This window comes from Notechis scutatus, chromosome 3, assembly GCF_049901735.1.
Source record: "Notechis scutatus isolate UNSWTSFEM ecotype Mainland chromosome 3, rNotScu1.2, whole genome shotgun sequence".
Classification (NCBI taxonomy): domain Eukaryota; kingdom Metazoa; phylum Chordata; class Lepidosauria; order Squamata; family Elapidae; genus Notechis; species Notechis scutatus.
Window position 1 is genome coordinate 204,622,192 of NC_142011.1, and position 21,296 is coordinate 204,643,487.

General features: G+C 39.7%; 1 protein-coding gene across 21 annotated transcripts in view; it reads right to left on the reverse strand.

The window, feature by feature from the left end:
* PTK2 (protein tyrosine kinase 2) overlaps positions 1-21,296 on the reverse strand; it is a 216,056-nt gene that overhangs the window by 97,700 nt on the left and 97,060 nt on the right. For 20 of the 21 annotated variants that reach the window (XM_087962246.1, XM_087962244.1, XM_087962247.1 and 17 more), the window contains 7 exons: positions 17,563-17,789; positions 15,219-15,385; positions 9,961-10,048; positions 4,443-4,522; positions 2,438-2,500; positions 964-1,018; positions 538-678 (listed from right to left, as the gene is read on the reverse strand). In XM_087962246.1, coding sequence (XP_087818372.1) covers positions 538-678; positions 964-1,018; positions 2,438-2,500; positions 4,443-4,522; positions 9,961-10,048; positions 15,219-15,385; positions 17,563-17,757 — 789 coding nt within the window. In that variant the 5' untranslated portion in view covers positions 17,758-17,789. Of the gene's footprint in view, positions 1-537; positions 679-963; positions 1,019-2,437; positions 2,501-4,442; positions 4,523-9,960; positions 10,049-15,214; positions 15,386-17,562; positions 17,790-21,296 lie in introns of those variants that run through there. The other variant, XM_087962248.1, reaches the window with a different exon arrangement.

Below are 21,296 nucleotides of genomic sequence, written 5' to 3' on the forward strand. Positions count from 1 at the left end.
CACACCCAAATCCACTATTGTAAGATCGGCAACAATAGAAATACTTTAATCTTTAGGAACTGCTCCATTTTAAAAGCAGAAGGCACAAATGCTTCAATGGTCATTACAACAACTGTGCCATACATGGGACTGGTCATCACACATATTTTCAAAATTAAAGTCCTTTAATAGGAAGCAAAAACACAACAGCTGAGATAAAGTTAACTATTTCCCACTAATGTTACCCTACTAGCTAGCATTTAAATTGCACTTATACATAATGACCATTTTAAAATAATTCCACATCTCCATAACCTTGCAATCCTCTAATCTAATTAGCAATTCCTAACTCCCAATCTGTCAGAAATGTAGAAGAATTAAACAATTCAAAAATAAATACATCACATCATCCACAGATAAAGAAAATTTAGTAGCATCTTAAACAAAGAACCAGCCCATCTGTCTTTTGTCTAGATAAGCTAACAATAAAGTGCTCAATTCAACAATTAGAATAATTATTCTATGCCATGTCCCAGTAGTTGAAAGCAATATACTTACTCCAAGGGCACACTTGAAGCATTCCTTATCGAATCGATATACTGGTGAGAGAATCTCAAAGAATTTCAAAATACTTTCTTCTCTATTGAGGTTGGCAAATTGTCGAAATGTTTGCTGTATCATTTTTCGAAGGTTTTTGGCCTTGATAATGAAATAGTCAGATGTTAGTATGCACCACATCCAAGCCACATAGTACCCACATGGTTCCACCTAGCCTAGGAATTAATAGAAAGCACTGGATACAATACCAGATATCTTTGGTTCCATTTTTGAGATTTTAAGCCATTAGGAAAAAAACCTCTCTCATTTGTGAGAAATGTCATATATATGGATGAATCAAAATACATACTTGGAGATAGCCAAAAATAACATGATCAAAACTCAGGGTCCAGTAATTTATAATGTATGAGCAGAATGCAACATTACCTTTACTGAATCCAGTAAACTCTTTGGAAAAAATCTTCTTAAACCGACATCTTTCCTGAAATAAGCAAAGCAAAAATCAGGGATGCATGAAAAATGTTGTGCATTTTAACCATGTGAAATAATAGCACAGTATATTTTAGAAGAATTGTTGTGTCAGAAGATAAATACAGGTGCCAATATTCAATCAAATTCATTTTTTTAAAAGCACTGTTATTCCCACAAAACATTGAGTGTGCCCTGCCTTCCCACCTCATCTCTCAGATCTTCAACCAGCCCTTCTCTAGACCAGTCAATCAGGGCCAAGTCATTCCATCCTTACATCTGTTACAAGTGATTTAAAATCTAGAATATATGCCCTTATTCTCTCCTCTCCCAATTTAACATTCTGGATCACATTATGATTCTTGATTCTTAACGAATGTACCTTTTCTTTATGTATACTGAGAGTATTTACAGCAAGACAAATTCCTTGTGTGTCCAATCACACTTGGCCAATAAAGTATTCTATTATATTCTATTCTATTCTATCACCTGGTTAGTGGTAATTCTTTGTACTAGAGCCACAAAGTATCCCTTGAAGTTATAAATGCAGTCTTCAGATAACAAATAACAGATAATCAGAGTTGCTAGGTCATCTAGTCCAACCCCTCACCCAAACGGGAGGCCCTACACCATTTCTGACAAATGGCAGTCCAATCTCTTCTTGGAAGTCTCAAATGATGGTGCTCCCACAACTTCCGAGGGCAAGGTGTTCAAGTCAGTCATGATGTATAATGACTTCCTGCTCACCACAAAAGCTTTAGCAATGGACCCCTTTAAATTCCAGGAACTTTGTAATGGTACCAATTCACTAAAGCCAACTAAAAGAAAACTGTTCTTTAATGGCCATAGCAAAACAAGTCCTTTTTGTGGGACTGGATGCAAAGCGCCTCAAGACCTTTGGTGAAATGTGGTTAGAACTCTATTCTGCAAGCCATGCCAATGACTTTTTAAGCCCATGCTGGGTAGTTTGTTCTGCTAACAGCATTCTAGGTTAGGACAGGGAGGGCAGGTTTGGAGAGACAAAGCCATAGACTGTAAATTTCCAGGAGTTAATCAATAATTAAACACTTGGCATAATTTAGTCCCATGGCTGATTAATCACATACTGAGAAACCATTTTGTAAAAAGGGCTTCTAACCAGCTGATCCCACAAGTATTAACAGAATGCAGATGACCCCCGCCCCCAAAGGATAATCTTGTGTATCACCAGATTCAGCCTATGAATCACCCAATTTGTCTTGGTCAGGCCAGAATCAATGAGCTCTTATTTCCTCAATAAGCTGACAGGTCAAAAATTTACTAGGTTTTACAAATTCTCATCGTACCTTAATTAGAACAATAATGGCAACCTTTGCATTCTTACTTCCAAGAGCAACAATTATGTTCCTTCCAATGGAAAGAATTGCTGACAAAAATGCAACCACATACTTACTCTAAGACTTCATAGTTCGACTTCTTATCCAATGCGTTGCCTCTCATTTCACAGTAGGATCTCCTGAAATTATAAAAAAAGGGCAGTTCTCTTAAATGCTAAGCCAAACTGTCTCGATTTCAAATCTGATGTTAATTATATTTCAGCTTTTACCTGTTATTTCTGAAAGCTTCCTTGAGTGCTTATACAATCAGAAAGGTGGGGTAAAATTTAATTTATTTACTTACTTACCTAGGAAATTCCAAACTAAATCATAGATGAGTGGGAACACTAAGAAACATGCCTAATAAGAGCCCTGTGTTGTTGGACTAAACATACAGGAAATCAATCATTATAAAGTTTTTAAAACTTCATGCAGATTTCTGAAAGTCAAACTGGAGAGGTATTACACATCCCAGTGACTGAAGAATTTTTTTAGAAGTATAACATCTTAAAATTATAGTCCTAATACATGTAGAGATATAAAAACCAGAATAAATTCTGTTCCTATCTTGTGATGCCAGATTATGGATATCCACTCTAATGTTTTTAAAGTGATGGGTGATGGATAATGAGTGATGCGAAGGGCTTGTGAAGCATTCAACCTGAAAGGTTACAGAGATGCAGATGTCATTTAATTGATATATTTTAGGTGATATGAAATATTCATTGGGAAAAGAAGCGAAAATGGTGGCCCTATATTCTTAAAGCTGCAGTCTCTAACTATGCTGAGTTCTGCTGTAGTAAATCTCACTGACAATTTATACTTCCCACTAAGCTATTTCTGGCCAGGTATAAAGGATTTTTGTGCCTGGAACTTATTTCTTCCAATTCCTTCATTCTACTGTTCCTCTGACCACACAGCCAAGCTCTGTTCCAGCTCTGGCAGAAAAGGTCCTTCTTCTAAAGTGCTCAAGACCATCTGGGAATCACTGACTGAAGGATTTTAAGAGATCAAATTTTGGGTTATCACTACCGTCTTCCCTAGACCCTTATTGTGTATAACCCTTTAAAAATTCAATTCCAAAAATTCCTACCAATATTCAGTAGTTGTTGGTATATATACTTGGAATGCACCATTATTTTAAGACTTTAACTCCAAACTGCAATTCCGCCTCTCCTTCCTATCCTATTTTTTTTCTGTTGCTTGTTTTTCTCCTAAATTCATAGGAATTGCTGCTTTCCTAGCCTTATTGTACAAGACAGACAAAGAAGCTTTCAAGAATAGCCTGGACTGCCATCTGTCAGAAATGGTGTAGGGTCTCCCGCTCGGGCAGGGGGTTGGACTAGATGACCTACAAAGTCCCTTCCAACTCCGTTAATCTGTTAATGCGTAAAATTGTTTATACAAGAGAAAATTGTTTTCCTATTAAGCTGTGGCCTTTCACATTTATAGCGAGAAAAATCTACAACTTGGTAGCTTTAGTAAGTCACTGCACAGTACTATGGTACACAAAATCTCTTTTGAACAGTTTAAGCTTGGAAAGATGATGGAAAAAGCGATGAAATTCAAAAAATCTCCCCTTTTTAGGAAACACTTCCAGGTCAAAGACAATTGACCAATTTTTCTTAGGTTCAGAGGTGTTCTATTTCTTGTAATAAGCAATTTCAAATGTTCTTGAACTTACTTTTCCTAACCTTTTGCCTTGCAAAACTATTTCATTAAACAATTATGAAACATTGGGCTGAAAGTTACTACAGGAAGTAGAAACAAATTATTATTTAAAGATTAGCCAGAATCTTTACCATTTTCATGAATTAAGGTCAACTCACAATATTAATGTAATAAACACAGCTGGTTAAACAAACCTGCAAACAACTGCTTTGCTTAAAAGTTACTTAATTGTAGGTTTGAATGGAATAGATATAGCATAACATTACTTTTTATAAAACAATCCAAATTTTAAATTTCTACTGTTCATGCCACAATAAATTTTGAAGTTTCTGCTTAAACATACTGATGAAGACATTAAGATTAAAGCTAAGTTGTTCTATTTAGTAATAAATATTTAAAAGGTGATCTTACCGGATTTCAAGGCAACCTAGCTTCAAGGCAATTTCCTGGTCCACCTGATCTGCTATCTCTAGCATATAGTCATTTTTCACCTAGAGCAAAGCAAGCAGAGATAGGCCATAAATAAAAGTCAACTACCAGAATTATTTCAAATACATTCAAAGGTCAGACGCAATCATCTGACATTTTTTTCCAAGTAGATTACAATCTGTGCAGGATTCAGATCATGTTCAAGCAATTCCTTCCATGACTCTCCAAACTGTTGAGTCCAACTCAGCTGGAGTCTAACTCAGAGCAATTTTAACCCTTAGTTGCTAGAAACAATCTTCACAGTGACCTTGAAGATACTTCCCCGGCCCCTCCTGGCCTAGTAGAAATTAGGTTTCCCCTAATTTCTTCAGAGAGCACAATAAGCTCTCTGAGCTTAGGGTGTGAAATAAAGGTGTGAAATAATCACAATTTGCTGGGGTTTTTGCTATAAGGTAAGCCCTAATCAAGCATCTTCTATCCAATTATGTTTGCTCCAGCGGCACTGCAGCTGACTTTTCTGTCGCTTCATCCTCTATAAATCAGGGGGCACTCTAGGGACTGCAGGCAGTGAAAGTCCACCTCAGGCCCAATCAGATCTAAAGTCACTGCTGCTTTGTTCCAAGCATCCAAGAGCTCAGGAACAACCGTGAACCAAGCCGTGAGCCAAGCCGCAAGAACAACCACAAGCTTCCTTTGAAACCCAATTGGGACCATTAAATGCCTATGGAAAACCACAGGGGTTGGTCTAGCTCCCCTGGGGAGTGTGAGGATACATTAGTAAGCTCCAGAGGTCAACAGGAAGTAGCAGGGAGTACTACTAGACAAGGGTTAATGATAATATCCTCCGATTGGATAGATCACATTACCACTGCCCTGAAACCTAGGTATATGCAATCCTCCCATCTACCCCACAGTAAGCTGAGTCATCATGGCAGCCATGAATTTCTAGATTGCCTTCAAGTCCATACCCAGGGAAAGTGGACTGAAGCCCCCACAGAACCGTAACCCTGGAGACCTTTCACCATCCACCCAAACAGAATTCTTTATTGGCCACGTGTGATTACACACACAGAGGAATTTGTTTACGGTATATAAGCTTTCAGTGTACATACAACAATAGTGATAAGCAACGTAGTCATAAGAAGATAAGGAGACAGGTAATAGAAAGACGAGAATAATGATGGCAATACTGCCTTTCTCGATAGTTTGACAGAGTTGTGGGAATTAGTTGTTTAACAGACTGATGGCATGGGGGGGGGGGAGACTGTCCTTGTGTCTAGTTGTTCTGGTGTGCAATGCTCTATAACGTCAAACTTGAAACAGGATGTGAGGGGTCTGTAAATATTTTCACAGCCCTTTTTTTGCAGTATACAGGTCCTCGATTGAAGGCAGGTTGGAAGGAATTGTTTTTTTCTACAGTTCTAATTATCCGTTGAAGTCTGTGTCTATCTTGTTTGGTTGCAGAGCCAAGCCAGACAGTTACAGAGCTACAGATGACAGAGTATTAATGAAATATGGCAGTAAACAGATGTGGTAAGGATGCTGAAGGAAGGTACTACACAAAAGGGAGGTTTGTACAGAAGCAGGAATCCCAATTGATCTCTGACCCAAATCTCACAAGTAGGGACCCACATTCACTCATACTTGTTAGGGCAGCACCCTAACAATCCTCAGTCTCCAGAACAATGGCACTCCACGACTAGAGTGGTGGCTGGTGCCCAATCTGAAACTTTCTAGGCACGCACCCATCATGTGCCCAGCCAGGTCTAAGCAACACATGCCAGGGCAGCTCTCTCACCCACAATTAAGTTTTGAAAATTAAATTTTCAGGAAGAGATTGAATAGACATTTGTCCAGAATGGTATGGATCTCCTGCTTGAGCAAAGGCTTGGACTACAACAATGGTTCTCAACCTTTTCTTCCTCACAGATGCCCTTGAAAAAGCTTCTGTGGCCATGGAGCGTGACCATGGACCACCAAGAATTAACTCAAGATTTAAAACACAACATTTCTTCAAGCCTTTGTGTACTCCCTGGGGCAACATCGCAGCCCCCCAGGGGCCTGCGGACCACAGGTTGAGGACCACTGGATTAGAAAACCTTCAACATTCCTTCCAACCCTTTTATTATATGGTCTATGTTCTAAATTTTGAGCTAAGCTTCATGAAAGACTGACCAAGTACATCGAGGCCTGTTTCAAGGATATAAGATGCTTAAAAACATATGTGGCATTATTCTTTTCTAAAAAAAAGTAATATTCAGAAATATTCATATTTAGCCAGATCTAATTTCTAAAGTCATGCAAATCTGCACCCAAATCTAAATATTCATTATGAGAAGCACCCCTTGAAATTCTGAAAGGACTATAGCTTAAAAACCTACTATAAAATACAATGCTTAAATTTTTAACCTTTTTTCATCAACGAAGAGTCCTTGTACTATTTTTAAGTAGCCATTTCCTTAAATATCACACACCCTGCATTGGATTGATGATAGGAGTAAAACCTGTAGATTTCAATCATTCAAAAAGCAAGCTAATCCAATTTCATGCCTTCTTCTGAATTGCTACGAATTTATTGTTCTATGAAATCACCATTAATTCTGAAAGCGTAGAAAGTTATTCACCAAATTTCTCCCTCGGCCTTCCCTCCCCCTCTCAAGTTTCGTGAGGAGATGAATAATTGAACAAAATATGTGCACCTCCGATAAAACCAACCAACACTGCTTTTCTTCATGGCACTTTCAAAATATTATTTGTCTTACAGTAGTAACAATCGGCCATCTGCCTTCAATTGCTTCATCGCCAAGGTCACAGTTTTCACATTAAGACAAGCTGATCTTTGACATTTTTCCTTAATTACAGGCGTGACACAATAGTAAGGATGTTAATGACTAGGGACAGGAATTGATTGCTGACAGGCACTGTGCAACGCAAAATGACTTTAAAATTATCCTTCCCCCCTTCCCCCGAGAAATCCCAGCTGCCTCTGTTCTCCCACTCAAGTTGTTGTCAAACTCAGAATGCCACATGGGAGGACCAAATAAGATACACGTTCATAATCTTCAGTTCTGTATTATTCCTGGAAGCACGAATGAAGGCAAATATACATGTCCCAGAATAAAGATGAAATTTTGGATTGGTCACCGAGACCAGAGATGTACTCTTCTGAGGTTTCGGACTCATGCGAAAGCTCATCTTCCATTTCGCAGCAACTCAGATTGTTGGCCGTGCAGGTACAAAAACAGCCAGGGAAATTATTGAAGTCTAGGACAGTGGTCGCCAACCACTGGGCCGGGGATCACTGGTGGTCCGCGACAAAATTTTGGTGGTCCACAGAGAAACGTCACCCCCAAAACACACCCCAAAGCAATTAATCCAGGCTGCGCAGGAACACATGGCTGCGCCGCCCACATGGCCAACAGGAAAACAAGGCTTGCGTCGCTTGCATTACGAACAACACGAGGTAGTGAGGGGAGGGAGGAATTTGCCCCACGTGCCTCGCCTGGCCACCGGGCTGTTTCTTTCCGCTTCTTTCTTCTGCTTTTGGCTGCATGCAAGGAAAGCAGCAAAGTCTTTCTTTCTCTCCTCCAAACTCTGCCAGAAATGAGTCTTTGGGACCCTGCAAGGCATCCTGCTCCAAAAAGGCTGCGCCGGTGTGACAAGTTTCACAAAGACTCATTTCTGGTAGCATTTGGAGGAAAGAAAGAAAGACTTCTGCTGCTTCTGCTGCTTTCCTTGCATGAAGCCAAAAGTCTCAATCTCTCTCTCTCCCCCTGAGAATGGAGTTGGAGATGGTATCCTGCGATCCCAAATAAACAACGATCGATCGGTAGGAAAAAGGGGTGGGGGATTTTCCTGCAGGCTTTTTTTGGGGGTTTCCCAGAGTCTCTGGTCCGCAGGACTTAAATCTATGAGTTTGGTGCTCCCTGAGGTCCAAAAGGTTGGCAACCCCTGGTCTAGGAAACAGGCCCCTTGTTGGTTAAAAGGGGTGCTGATTTACCCCCAGCCTATCTAATAGTTAGGAGCCGAGGGTTTGGCAGCACAAGGAAATGACAGCCAATCGCCAGCCATCAGCACACCAATCAGCCAATAGGAAGGCACCATGGAAACACGATTCATAGAATAGCCCAAAGCATGTATTCCAGTAAAGAGTTCCCTGAGGATGGGCTCCAGCAAGAGTCCGAAAGCTCGGAAGAGTAAACCTCTGGTTCCGGTGACCGACCCAAATTTGATTTCACATTCCTATAAGCCACCAGTATGATTCTTACCATTTTCTCACAACATTTCCCTGTACGTTTAGCTCAAGAAGGAAATCATATACAGGCAATCCTCGACTTAAATTCATTTAGTGACCGTTCGACATTACAATGGTACTGAAAAAAAAGTGACATGACCACTTTTCACAGTTATGACCATAGGAGCATCCCCATGGTCACAGAATCAAATTTTGGACGCTTGGCAACTGACTCCTATTTATGACAGTTGCAGTGTCCCGGGGTCATGTGATCAACTTTTATGACTCTTTTGACAAGCAAAGTCAGTGAGGAAGCAAATTGAGACCCTGATAGAATGGGGCTCAAATCCATAGCTGAGCAGCAGTCTAAAGATCATAATAGATCACCTAGGTTTAAATACTAGAACAAGTAAAAGAACAGTCTAAAATCACAATAAATAGAGCGCTGGAATAATCAAGAAACGGGTATTTACCATTCATCCATACAAAAATAAAATAAAATAAAATAAAGTATTCTTCAAACCAGTAATAAAGTGTCAAACAAAAATATTTTAGAACATTGTACAGCTACTCAGGCTTTGAAAATGCAAGCTTTGGATTTTGCCCAAATGTAATACTGTATATCTCTGCTATCCATTAAATTGGGCATTTTTTTCCAGGCTTCCACACAAGACTCAGAAAAAGGTGTTAATGCTTTAAGAACTGGATCACAGAAAGCAGTGGTATCTTTCCCCCACACACACAGTTGCAGAAAAATCTTTTTAAAATCAGATTAATCAGAATTTGCTCCATACTTTGTCTGTACAGCATGTACTTTTCTTAACTATCCTGGCATTGTCAATTTAGTTTTGGGTGTTTTGAATATTTGAATACCAATTCTCTTATGGTTAATGACCGCAATAAAGTTAAGTAAGTATTTTTCCTGAATTATTACTGAAGTTTTCACAGCTTTAAAATTTATAACATTGCAACATCTGGGGAAAAAATGGATAACATTACACAACAAATGTCTGGAAAATTTGAAGAATTCACCCAAAGTATAAAACTTGAATTCTGGAAGATTCTGAAATAATTAATCAGTTAGTACACTGAAATATCAAGCCTAACAATCCCCTTTTCTCTAAAAATTATTCTTTCAAATAAAATGTTTTTTACTAAAAGTATTATATATGTTGATACACTTTCCTTACATGAGCAAAATATATTTTCCATTCTTAAAAAATATTTTCAAAACCTATTACATTTTTTTTTTCTGTTTGCTTTTACCTGCTGGTATAAAAAATTTAACGTTGGCTTATCTTCAATAAACTGGTTCAGAAATCCTTTCGGTAAGTATCGAATCCGCAATTCATATCTAGAACAAAGGAAAAGAGAATTTAGTACCGTTGCCTTTTAAATATTACAGCAACTCTCCAATATTAGAAAAAAACCAGAAAACTGCTCTATAACACCTTGTTAATAAAAACAAGCTATTGATTAATATTTCAACTGATTTTCACACTTGGTATTTGCTACTGTATTTACAGTACAGATGGTTCTCAACTTACAACCACACTTGAGCCCAAAATTTCCGTTGCTAAGCACGGCAAAGTTGTTAAATGAGTTTTGCCCCATTTTATGACCTTTCTGGGCCACAACTGTTAAGTGAATCACGAGTGTTATTTGGTTGTTAGGCCAATCTGGCTGCCCCATTGAGTCTGCTTGTCAGAAAGTCGCCAAAGGGGATCGATCACATGACCCCAGGACATTGCAAGCATCATAAATATGAGTCAGTTGTCAAGTGTCTGAATTTTGATTAGGCGATCATGGGGAGGCTGCAACAATTGTAAATGTGAAAAACGGTCCTAATTCACTTTTTTCGGTGCCGCTGTGGCTTTGAACAGGCGCTAAACAAATGGCTGGTAAGTTAAGGACAACTGGTACACGCAATAATGAACAATGGAAAAGAAAACTCATGTAAGAGTCCTAAAATTGACTCTAACTACATGAATTGCTTCCAAGTTCCATCACAAGTGGCTTTCAAAGGCTTCCATTATTTGGAAGGCTTTTTGAGCCTTTTTACTTCATCTCTTTGTGCCCCCTTTAGTACTAAATCGCCTCTGAAGATTAAGAGACTTTGGAACAACATCTAATACCTTCTAAGAGATAGCTTCGGGAGGTATTCTATTATTTTTTTCCCCTATGCAAAAAGCCAACCAATCTGGTAAAGTGGGCAAAGCTGCTTACGTAACTCAATAATAGAAGGCCGGATTTCCCTCCAAAGTGCTTTAGAAATCAATACAGGTATTTCGAGAGCAATATGTTGACAAAACCAGAGCATCATCATGACAATCCTGTTGTATAAAGAACTCACCAGGAACAGTCAGTAAACCCAGATATGTGACTGTGGGACGGAGTGACCGAAGCCATGAAATTTCCCATAATTAGTCCATCACAATAATTAGCATTTGGATAAAAGCTTCCATTGGTAAATCTCCCAAATGCCAGTCATGGGGAGAGGGAAGGTTTTTCTCTCTCCTATCTACATCCACACCTGTTCTTTCTACTACAGGGAATCCTCAACTTACAACCGTTCGTTTAGTTCTTCTGGTTTAGTTGTAAAAGGAAGGAATTCACTCACTCAGTTTTTCCAATGATGAGGCCCTGAGAAAGCCTTTCTTTGCAACCTAGTCAATGGCCTACAGAAAAGGTCCCAAAGAACAATAACTTTGATCACGAGACACTACAGCTTTTCTTTCTATTAAGCTGTTGCTTGAGAGCTTCAGCGGGGAACTCTGATGTTTCCTATATTTGTATTCTGGACCATAGTAGCAATTTTCCATATCCATGACATCCATTATTTATGATTTGTTATCCTTCAGAACTGTCCTTCCATTAAGTCAGGATATGTATGTCTATCAATTGCCAATTTCACTTTTAAAATAACTGTTGGGACACCCTAAATGCCAGAATGACGATTTATTAGTTCTAACTGAGTTAGGACAACGCATACACATTTGTATAACACCTGCTAACAATGCCACAGAGATGTCCACATGAGAAATATGGCATACCTGTGTGTACTTAAGAGCCCATCTTGATTCTTGGCAACTCCCTGGACTCGCCCCTGACATTTTCTTGGCAAGGTTTCAAAAGAGATCTGCAATTGCCCAGTTTCTAGGGCTGGCTCAAAGTCACTCGGCTGGCTTTGCACTTCAGGTGAAACTAGAACTCCCAGTCTCCTGGAGATTGGCCCAAAGCCACCCAGCCAGCTTTCATGCCGAAGGCAGGACTACAATTCAGTGTCCTGGTGATTGATCCAAACTCACCCAGCTGCCTTTCAAGCCTACAACAGGACTAGAACTAAGTCTCCTGATCAACACACTATAAAAAAAGATGTTGAGACTCTAGAATAATGATGGCTAACCTTTTTGGTGTCGCGTGCCAAAAGTGTGCATGCGTGCCTGCACCCATAATGCATTGCACGCGTGCACCCCATGCATGCACGCACGACTCCCCCAGGCTCCCCACACCCTCTGCGCATGCTTACACAACACTCCCACGCTCCCCACACCCTGTGCATGTGTGCGCAACACTTGCCTATGCACATGCGCGTGTGTCTCCTGCATACGCCCTGCCCCTCACGCATGGGGGGCAGATAGCCGACAATCAGCTGGCTGGCAGGAGGCACGTGCGTATGCGCAGTGGGCCTAATCTGGGGCAATGGCTCGTGTGCTTCTGGCATGCGTGCCATAGGTTTGCCACCACAGCTCTAAAAAGAGTGCAGAGAAGAGCAACCAGGATGATGAGGGGACTGGAGACTAAAACATACGATGAACTGTTGCAGGAACTGGGCCTGGCTAGTCTAGTGAAGAGGAGAACCAGGGGAGACATGATAACAATGTTCCAATATTTGAGTGGCTGGCACAGAGGAGGAGGTCAAGCTATTTTCCAAAGCACCTGAAGGCCAGATGAGGAATAATGGATAGAAACTGATTAAGGAGGGATTCAACCTGGAAATAAAGAGAAATTTTCTGACAGAACAATTAATCAATTGAACAGAAGTTGCCTTCAGAAGTTATGGGCGCTTCATCATTGGAAGATTTCAAGGAGAGATTGAACTGCCATCTGTCAGAAATGGTACAGGGTCTCCTGCTTGGGCAGGGAGTTGGACTAGATGACCTACAAGGTCCCTTCCAACTCTGTTAATCTGTATAATCCTGGTTTCCAGAAATGTACCTTACCCACTATGTTGTTGATAAACTTTAATGAACTGAACAACCTTCATAAATCACTCTGTAAACTCGTTGGTATACTGTACTTCCTAAAGTTCGCACATTAACATTCTGCTAACACCAGTAGAGATCCGATTGCGAAAAATAGGAGACAGAGATGGTGCACTTATATATTTCTCCAGAGAAGTCTCTCTCTACATATAAAAAGGGAAATATTAACTAGATATGGCCAGAAAGCAGCTATTATTAGCCTGTTTCTTGTGTGTGTATCTAAGCCTGATGTTCATTCCAACATACTACAAATCACGGCAACTGTCTTCTAGCTAACTGTGGAAAAGAAACTGAAAAAGTATTCATAAATACCAGAAATAAGCCATCACATTTCCTGATTCTTGCTGGCATTACTAAGCCTTTTTTTATATGTTTTTAAGATTTCTTCTTTTAAAGAATGTTAAAGCCGTTCAGACAAGAATTCCAGTTAATATATGATTAGAATGCAGCAAAGCATTAAATTGAAACACTCTTCCCGAATTCCATTTTTTAAAATGCTAATTTAAAACTTTTACATGTGCTGTCATTTGATCCCAAATGCTTGCTTTACGGTATTAAGAAAAACCTGACAGCAACTTCTACATTATCCCCCATTTTAAGACAGCAAGGCAGGCTGCACAGTTTTGATAAAGCACGAAGTGACACACTGGAAATATTCTGAATAATTTAACTCCACCATCGCCACTGTCAGTGCTTTCATAAGGGATTTTGTAGGACCTGATCACCTGAACATCAGATATAACAGGATTGTTAAATAAATGCCTCCATTCCATAATGCATTAAGATTTGGGGGCACCAGGGAAAGCTTAGATGAAACTGTGTATTTTTATATTTTATAGCTATTTTTTTAACAAAAACTTATGACCTTGAAAAAAATAATAGATATATTGATATATTTAATACGTTCAAGATATTCAATATTCAGAGGGGAGGCTGCATTTTTTTCTCTCCACAACTTACACTCCAGATAAGTGTAGAGAGTGTTATTTCAGAGGGCTTTAATTCTCAATCTATGACCCCTGTTCCGAAAGGCAGACAAAGCCAGAACATGTGGCCATGTACTACTTGTAAAGTACATAATCTCTGAATAAATAAATCACCATATTAAGCTTAAAGAACGTGCATGCTCTATTCCAGAAGACAATCCACAAGATGGCACACACGATCACATTAAAAAAAAAAATAAAGTTAGAAACACATGACAACAGCTTAAGATAGACAGACGTCTGGGTGTTTGCAGAAAACAATTACTAGCTAGTCTTCTTGCTTTACTCCCTGATTTCTCTCTTCGTCTTATTCCTTCCACTGCTCTTCATTCCACTCATGGACTTCCACATGTTAGAAACCATTCCTCTTTGCCTTGTGGGCAAGATTAATGCAAAGCAGATAAGCAGGACCATTTTTCCTGCTGTCAACTGCTTGGAACAGCAGATAAGCCATTTGGGACAGACCTTTCATCACAACTTTGTATTCAATTGAGACTGCCAGCCACTCCCCTTACTCTTGCTGTTTGCATTTATTGCCCTCCTTTTTTATTTTTATTTTTTACCCTAATCTGTTAGGCACAAGAAAGCAGGAACAAGGATAGGGTGCAAAAGCACTATATGGGTTTATTCCATGCAACCTACACACAAGAATCTGATCTACTAATCATCCATCACCTTCTTTTAACGCCCCATAATCTCTTGTGGGGTGGAGTCTGGGCAACTGAATGGAGCTGAGCGTTTACTGGCCAGATGCCCTTCCTGTCTCCAATGCAGAGTTTTGTTCAGCAGATAAATTTTCGATGTGCCCAGAGAGATAAATATATGCCTCTGCTTAGGATTGAACTCACAGACTCCTGATTGTGAGATGAGAGCTTCACCTCTAGGCCACCGCACCACTAAAAGAATCTGATCTATTAATAGTCAAGGCAAATTGGCACCAGATCAGCATCCACAGGCTTGGGGGGGAGAGGAGGGAAGAGGCTGGACTAAGGTTTCTTAAGGGGGCGTAGTGACTTCAAACTGATGATGCGTTTGACCCTGCCCTCAGGCTCAGCCTGGTCATCTTCTACATCACCCTAAAAACAGATCTCCCTTTCTGCAGTTTTGCCAAAACAACCAGTTTCACACCATCTCTATTCCAAAGCAGCAAGAAAAAAAACCATTCTCCTCATAAACTTCGCCGTGGTTATCTCAACCTGTGCCACGGTGCAATTTATACACTCAGGCAATTAAATCCAACGTCTTGCATTCATAAGACGGAAATGAATCTTACTTCCATTCCTCTGGTGCGTGTCCTACTTCAAATTTCTCTCTCACGTTGGAGACCCCCATGTCCAGATGCAGCCAGTGAACTTCCTCGGACTGTAGGTGGCTAAGTCGTAAACCAAAGCAGGCTACATTTTTTACTTTGTGACAGTCCACTATCTTTTGAATTATGCCCTAAAGATGGGAGGGGAAAAAGAATAAAATGTTTATTTAGTTTGACAGGAAATTGTGTTTTATAGTTTTTCTGAGTACCTTTCAAATGCATATTTTGATATAAAAGGGAATGACATAACAGAATAAATGCTTTGCATAAATTGTGTCTGAAAAAGATGGTTTAATAATGAAACATTAGCCATAAACATTCATACATGACCTTGCAAAAACCAAAGTTATCACACGTTTACACTGAAAGATGGCTGAAATTTTAGTTCCTTGTCCAATATTAAATATTATATCTCTGGCAAGTGAATAAAAAATATTAAGAAAGTATAGGAAGTCACAGTGACCAGAACGACTAGAATCCATGAGACAGAGGAAAATGTAAGAAACTTCTACTGCAGCTTCATGCAGAAAAATGGTGGGTTTTATTCAGCTTGCACTCAGTAGTTTTAGTGATTTTTATTTATTTATTGAATGTATGTGCCACTCAAGTCACTATCGAGCGATGCTGGGTGGCTTTGGGTGACATACAGAGGTGGAAAGTAATGTTTGCCAAGCATGATGACTCATAGTAGTAAAATAACAGAGTTGGAAGGAACCTTGGAAGTCTTCTAGTCCAGTGGTCCCCAACCTTTTTTGTACCAGGGACCGGTTTCAAGCAGAAACATTTTTCAAGGACCGGGGGAGAGAGAATTGAGTTTGGTGAGTTTGCTTGTAAGATCGCCATTACCTGACTAGGTAACATCTGATGTTGTTACCTAGTCGGGGTAATAAACGCCTGCCAGCAAACCACCAAGTTCAGGGAGCACCTCGTCCCTGCCTCCTCAGCCCCATCCCTCAGGTGTCTCCTCCCTCCCTCCTCCCTCAGGTGTCTCCTGTCTTCTCCAGTCACTCTATCGTCCTGACAGCAGCCCAGGAAGAAACTGCTTCAAAGCAGCCGGGGTGGGGGTGGCTTTTCCTGTCGCCACAGCTTCCGAAGCTGCCGCTTTACTCCCTTACCCCGTCGCTGCACATATTACAGCTCAATCCACAGTGTCCGCTCTCTACCCGCCTGCCTGCCTGCCTTCGTTCGCTTCGAGCAGCTTCGGGCTGATAAAAAAGAGGCGAATAGTTATTATTCTCAATGGGTTGCTCCCAAACAACCAGACAGGCAGGCAGGCAGAACGGAGTTAACTGTGGATTGAACCGCTGAGCGCCAGCGGGCGGGCGGGGTGGGGGTGGAAAATCGGGCGCTTCGGGGCTGGCGCGACAGTGAAAAGCCACTTCCGGCTTCTTTGAAGCCCGGTGGTTGGGGACCCCTGTTCTAGTCCAATCCCTTGCTCAGACAGGAAACCCCATACCATTTCATGGATGTACTAAAAGAACCAGCAAGTTAAGGACACCATAATACCATAAGCCTGGGTTTCAGGACACCATGTGATATCTCTTTTAGAAACAATGCAACTTTGCAAATTGTAATAGCTTTAACCCAATGATCTGAGAGGCTGACTATACAATTTTTCAAAACTGTGCAACACTATCGCAAACCTGACCTTTTCCTTATAAAGAATTGTCCTATAATCGATATTCTGCAATGCTTTTCCTACTGGTGATCGCAAAAAAGGATAATAAAATGTTTATTCACTTATTTATTTGTTTGTTTGTTTGTTTAATATGCTGCCCATCTCCCTGATAGGGCAGTTCTGTTCAAAATGTTGAACTATGAGAAAAGAGGAAATTAGTTAAGATGAATGGTGCTTCAATATCATTTCTACACAGTGTTTGTTTTCTAGCTTAGAAGCTGCAAAGATTAATCAGACAGAGTTTTTTTAAGAAGCTGTTTATTTTTAAATAAAAATATCTAAAATAATACTATCAGGTACTGTTTTATTATTCCTAAAACGCAGAAGCTATTCATCACCTCCACATCTTCACTGTCAATCCTAAGGCAAATTGGAATTGGAATGTTCTTAGCTTTAATTTTTTCATATAATTAAATGTTTTCAAGGGGCAAAGGGGTGTTTAGCAACTTTAAGACTTGTGGACTTCAACTCTCATATCCCTCAAGTCTCAGAGTCCATCCATAACAAAGGAGAAACAACTAAAGCACTCAACATCTGTGTCACACAGCCAACAAGTTACTTGGCTCACCTCGTGACAATGGCTTTCACATCAGAATCTCTAAAATGTTTTAAAACATGCAGTCCACTCACCCAAACATCTGTGGCATCTCCATGTCGGATAATACTGGCCCATGTTGTTGGTTCACTGTTACTTTCAAAATAATGGAAAACCTTCAGGACCCGTTCCATTGTCCCTGGAGAACGTTCCACCCCGGAGCTGAGGTGTGTTTTTGTGCTTGAGCTTGGTGTATGATTCAAGTTTGGATCTAGATAAGCTGCTGCCATAGTTTTGCTAGATGCTAGGTATCTGTCATATTCTGAAATGGGAAGAAAATAAAGCACACTTCTCAGTCTCACAAATCTCCAGAGCCATCTTAATGGAAACATACCGTTCATATTCTATAACAAATCAATATCTCCAAAGATTAGTTTCTATTTCTAACGAATGCCTTTTTAAAATTAAACAGTAAATCTCATCGTGCTCCACACTAAATTTATACTTCATTATCGCGCTACAATTTCCCAAAGTCAGACATTATTAGGACTGGATGCACACAGTTTAATGGCAGGGTTGTCAGAGACAAAGCATTCTAGTGATCAGGGTTATCTCATCTTCACAGGAATGTTGAGGGGAGAAAAAAAAATGAAGTAGAAATTACTATTCAAATACATCTTGCTAGGTCAGGGGCGTCAAACTCAATTTCACTGAGGGCCATGTCAGAGTTGTGTTTGACCTCAGGGGGTCGGGTGTGGGCGTGGGCAGGGTGGGTGTGGCCAGCTCAACGTCACTCGTCAAGGCTCCGTTTTCAGCCGCGATGGCCTCCTGCAGCCCTCTGCAGTGAAAATAGAGTTCCCAAGTGACATCAAGCTCCATTTTTGTTGGCAGAGACATCGCGAGCTGGTCCTTTGCGGTTTCTAGGATGACTCCGTGGGCTAGATCCAGCCCACCGGCCTTGAGATTGACATCCCTGTACTAAGTTAACCTAACCTTGCTTAGGTTACTTGCATATTTACCGAAATGGTGGTTTTATTGACCATAGTCTGGGCCTGCTTCAAAATGAGCACACATCAAAGATGCATATCTGGTTTTTAACACTAAGTCAAACCAAATGAGTAAACACACTTTCTTGATTTTAAAAGCCGTTCTGAACAGTCTAAAGGTACATCTAATGCCAGCAGCCGCTGCACAGTTCCCACTTGTAAAATCAAAGTCAGCAGTTAAAAGCTCCAGTGGTCAGAGACCATGATATAATGGCTAGCAGATGGCATGCCACTTTAATTTTTGTAATTGAGGACAGGAGATTATCCTTTACAAGAAAAAAGAAAGAAAGAAAGAAAGAAAGAAAGAAAGAAAGAAAGAAAGAAAGAAAGAAAGAAAGAAAGAAAGAAAGAAAGAAAGAAAGAAAGAAAGAGGGGGAGGGAGGGAGGGAGGGAGGGAGGGAGGGAGGGAGGGAGGGAGGGAGGGAGGAAGGAAGGAAGGAAGGAAGGAAGGAAGGAAGTTAAAGGGATCCATGTAGTCAGCTGACCATCCCTATAGTACATCTCTGATTTTACATGGAACTTAAAGCTAGCAGGGGTTGAGATAAGAGTTTCATGGGATAATAACAGCATATTGACCACTGAGGTTCCCTGCTAGTAGTTTCCAAAGTAATTTCCAAATGCAATAGTGCAGAATATAAATGAAAACCTTGAAGAAAAGGCACAAGGAGTGGGAGGATTGCAAGGTTGCAGGAGCCTAATTAACACTGCTTTAGCAGTCAGTATATTCATCAACTTTACATAATGCCTTAAGCGCCGTTCAAGAGACCCATTGCAAGTCTTTTCCATGAGGAAATTTTAGGAAAGTAGCTACATCTGATTGAAGGTTAAGAAGAAAATGGATAGGTTGGATAATAGTTGCTGGATTAAAAAACAAACAAATCTTTATAAAATGTGAAAATTCAGGGAGGAAAACGTAGCATCAGACAAAACTCCTTGTGAGTCAGGAGTCTAACTCAAAAGATTTTTGAAGAAGCTCTGAGTACTTCTGCACTGCTTAATAACTTAATTAAGATAACTCCAGTCTTCTCTCCTCCAAAATGAAGTGGTCCTGCAAAAATTTTCTTGATTTTTTTAAAAAATAATTTTAAAAAGAAAAGCTGCAGCCCAGTACAGAAATAGATCTTGGAAATAATAACACATTTTTCCCTTGGCGACTAATTAAATTATCTTTGAAGGTATACCGGTACCGGGTCCCCCTTGCCCACTTCTCATGAGCATTTCTGTTAAAATTAAGATCAAGCAAAGGACAAATGCCTCCAAGATAGTAAAGGTTCAAGATCCTTATTGCTTTTGTCACTCTTCCCACAGTCACCTTTATTGTAGTTAAGGGCTAGCTATGTTGCAACAACCCTGCCATAAAGCTAAAATGTAATATAGCAGTTTAACAGCATACAAAGGATTGTCCAGGATCACACATTGCAGCTTCTAGGAAATTTGAAATAATAACCAAAAACACCCAGAATATCCTGAGGAATGAACGGTGATTCCTATAAAAGCATAATTTGGGCCAAATCTTTTATCATTTTCACTATTTCAAGATGATTAACACAAGATATGATAAAAATCTGATCTTACTGAAATGTAGCTTTGTCTCCTATGAAGTGCTTCCATAAACCATATCTGGAGTTAAATGTATTTGTTGAAATATAACAAACTGCCTCTTTATTTGCTTCAGTTATAAACCTAAAATCATTTGAGGTCTGCCTTTGCTTCCTTGCTTCATGTACTGTTATAATAATTAAAAATGTGTAGGTGATTTTAACTATAAAGTCCAAATCTTGAGGACCCAAGCCCCGTGAGAGGGGAAAGAGCATGTAATTACTGCTTTGCTAAGAAACTTCAAGACCAGGGGTATCCAACCTTGGCAACTTTAAGACTAGAAGACTTCAACTCCCAGAATTCCCCAGCCAGAATTCTGGGACTTGAAGTCCATTAGTGTTAAAGTTGGCAAGCCTGGACATCCCTGCTCCAAGAGATGAACCGATCTAGATGGTATATAGAATCCATCTTCCCTTAAGCTCTCAGATCAGAAAGATCTGAAAGATGTTGCATTATGCTGTGCTAGGAGACACAGGTTTTACATGATTTTGGGAGGCTGGTGGTAGAATTTCTCTATATTGACAGAGTATAATCTATGTGAAGTTTTCAATTACATTGGTTCTCAATAAAGCAGCACATGAACAACTTCATCCTTAATAGAAATAATCAGACATAATATAACCAGATGTTATTCCGTGAGGTTCAAACTTTCTACTGCATAATGGCAGATCTATGACATGCATATCAAAGGTGACATGTCGTGACAATTTGATGACAGGACAGCATTCACCAACACCCAACAACAATTTTAAAAAAGGGAAAGTACCAAGCAGAATTCGATTGAAAATAGGTATGTGTTATAAAATAGAGGTTAGAAAATGAATGTTATAACTGTAAAGATGAAACTTAAATTTTTAAATAAGATTTGAAAAAAGATACAAAGGTGTTACACTCCAGTCTAGTAATTACAGGGGAAAATTTGTTTTATGAGAAAAGATAATATGAAATTGTAAAGAGGACAGACGAAAAGTATAAAAACATTGATTAGAAAGATTTTAAAAATTAGAAAAAGATATGTAATTGAATTAAGAAAGGAATGAGATAATTTAAAATAAGGCTACAGGAAGTAAAGAAAGGGAAAAGCTACTGAAAAAATTGTGAAAATAGTTATAAGATATGGATTAGAATGTATAAGATAAATATGTATTGAGTTTATGTCTCTATGGAGAAGTGATAACCCAGGG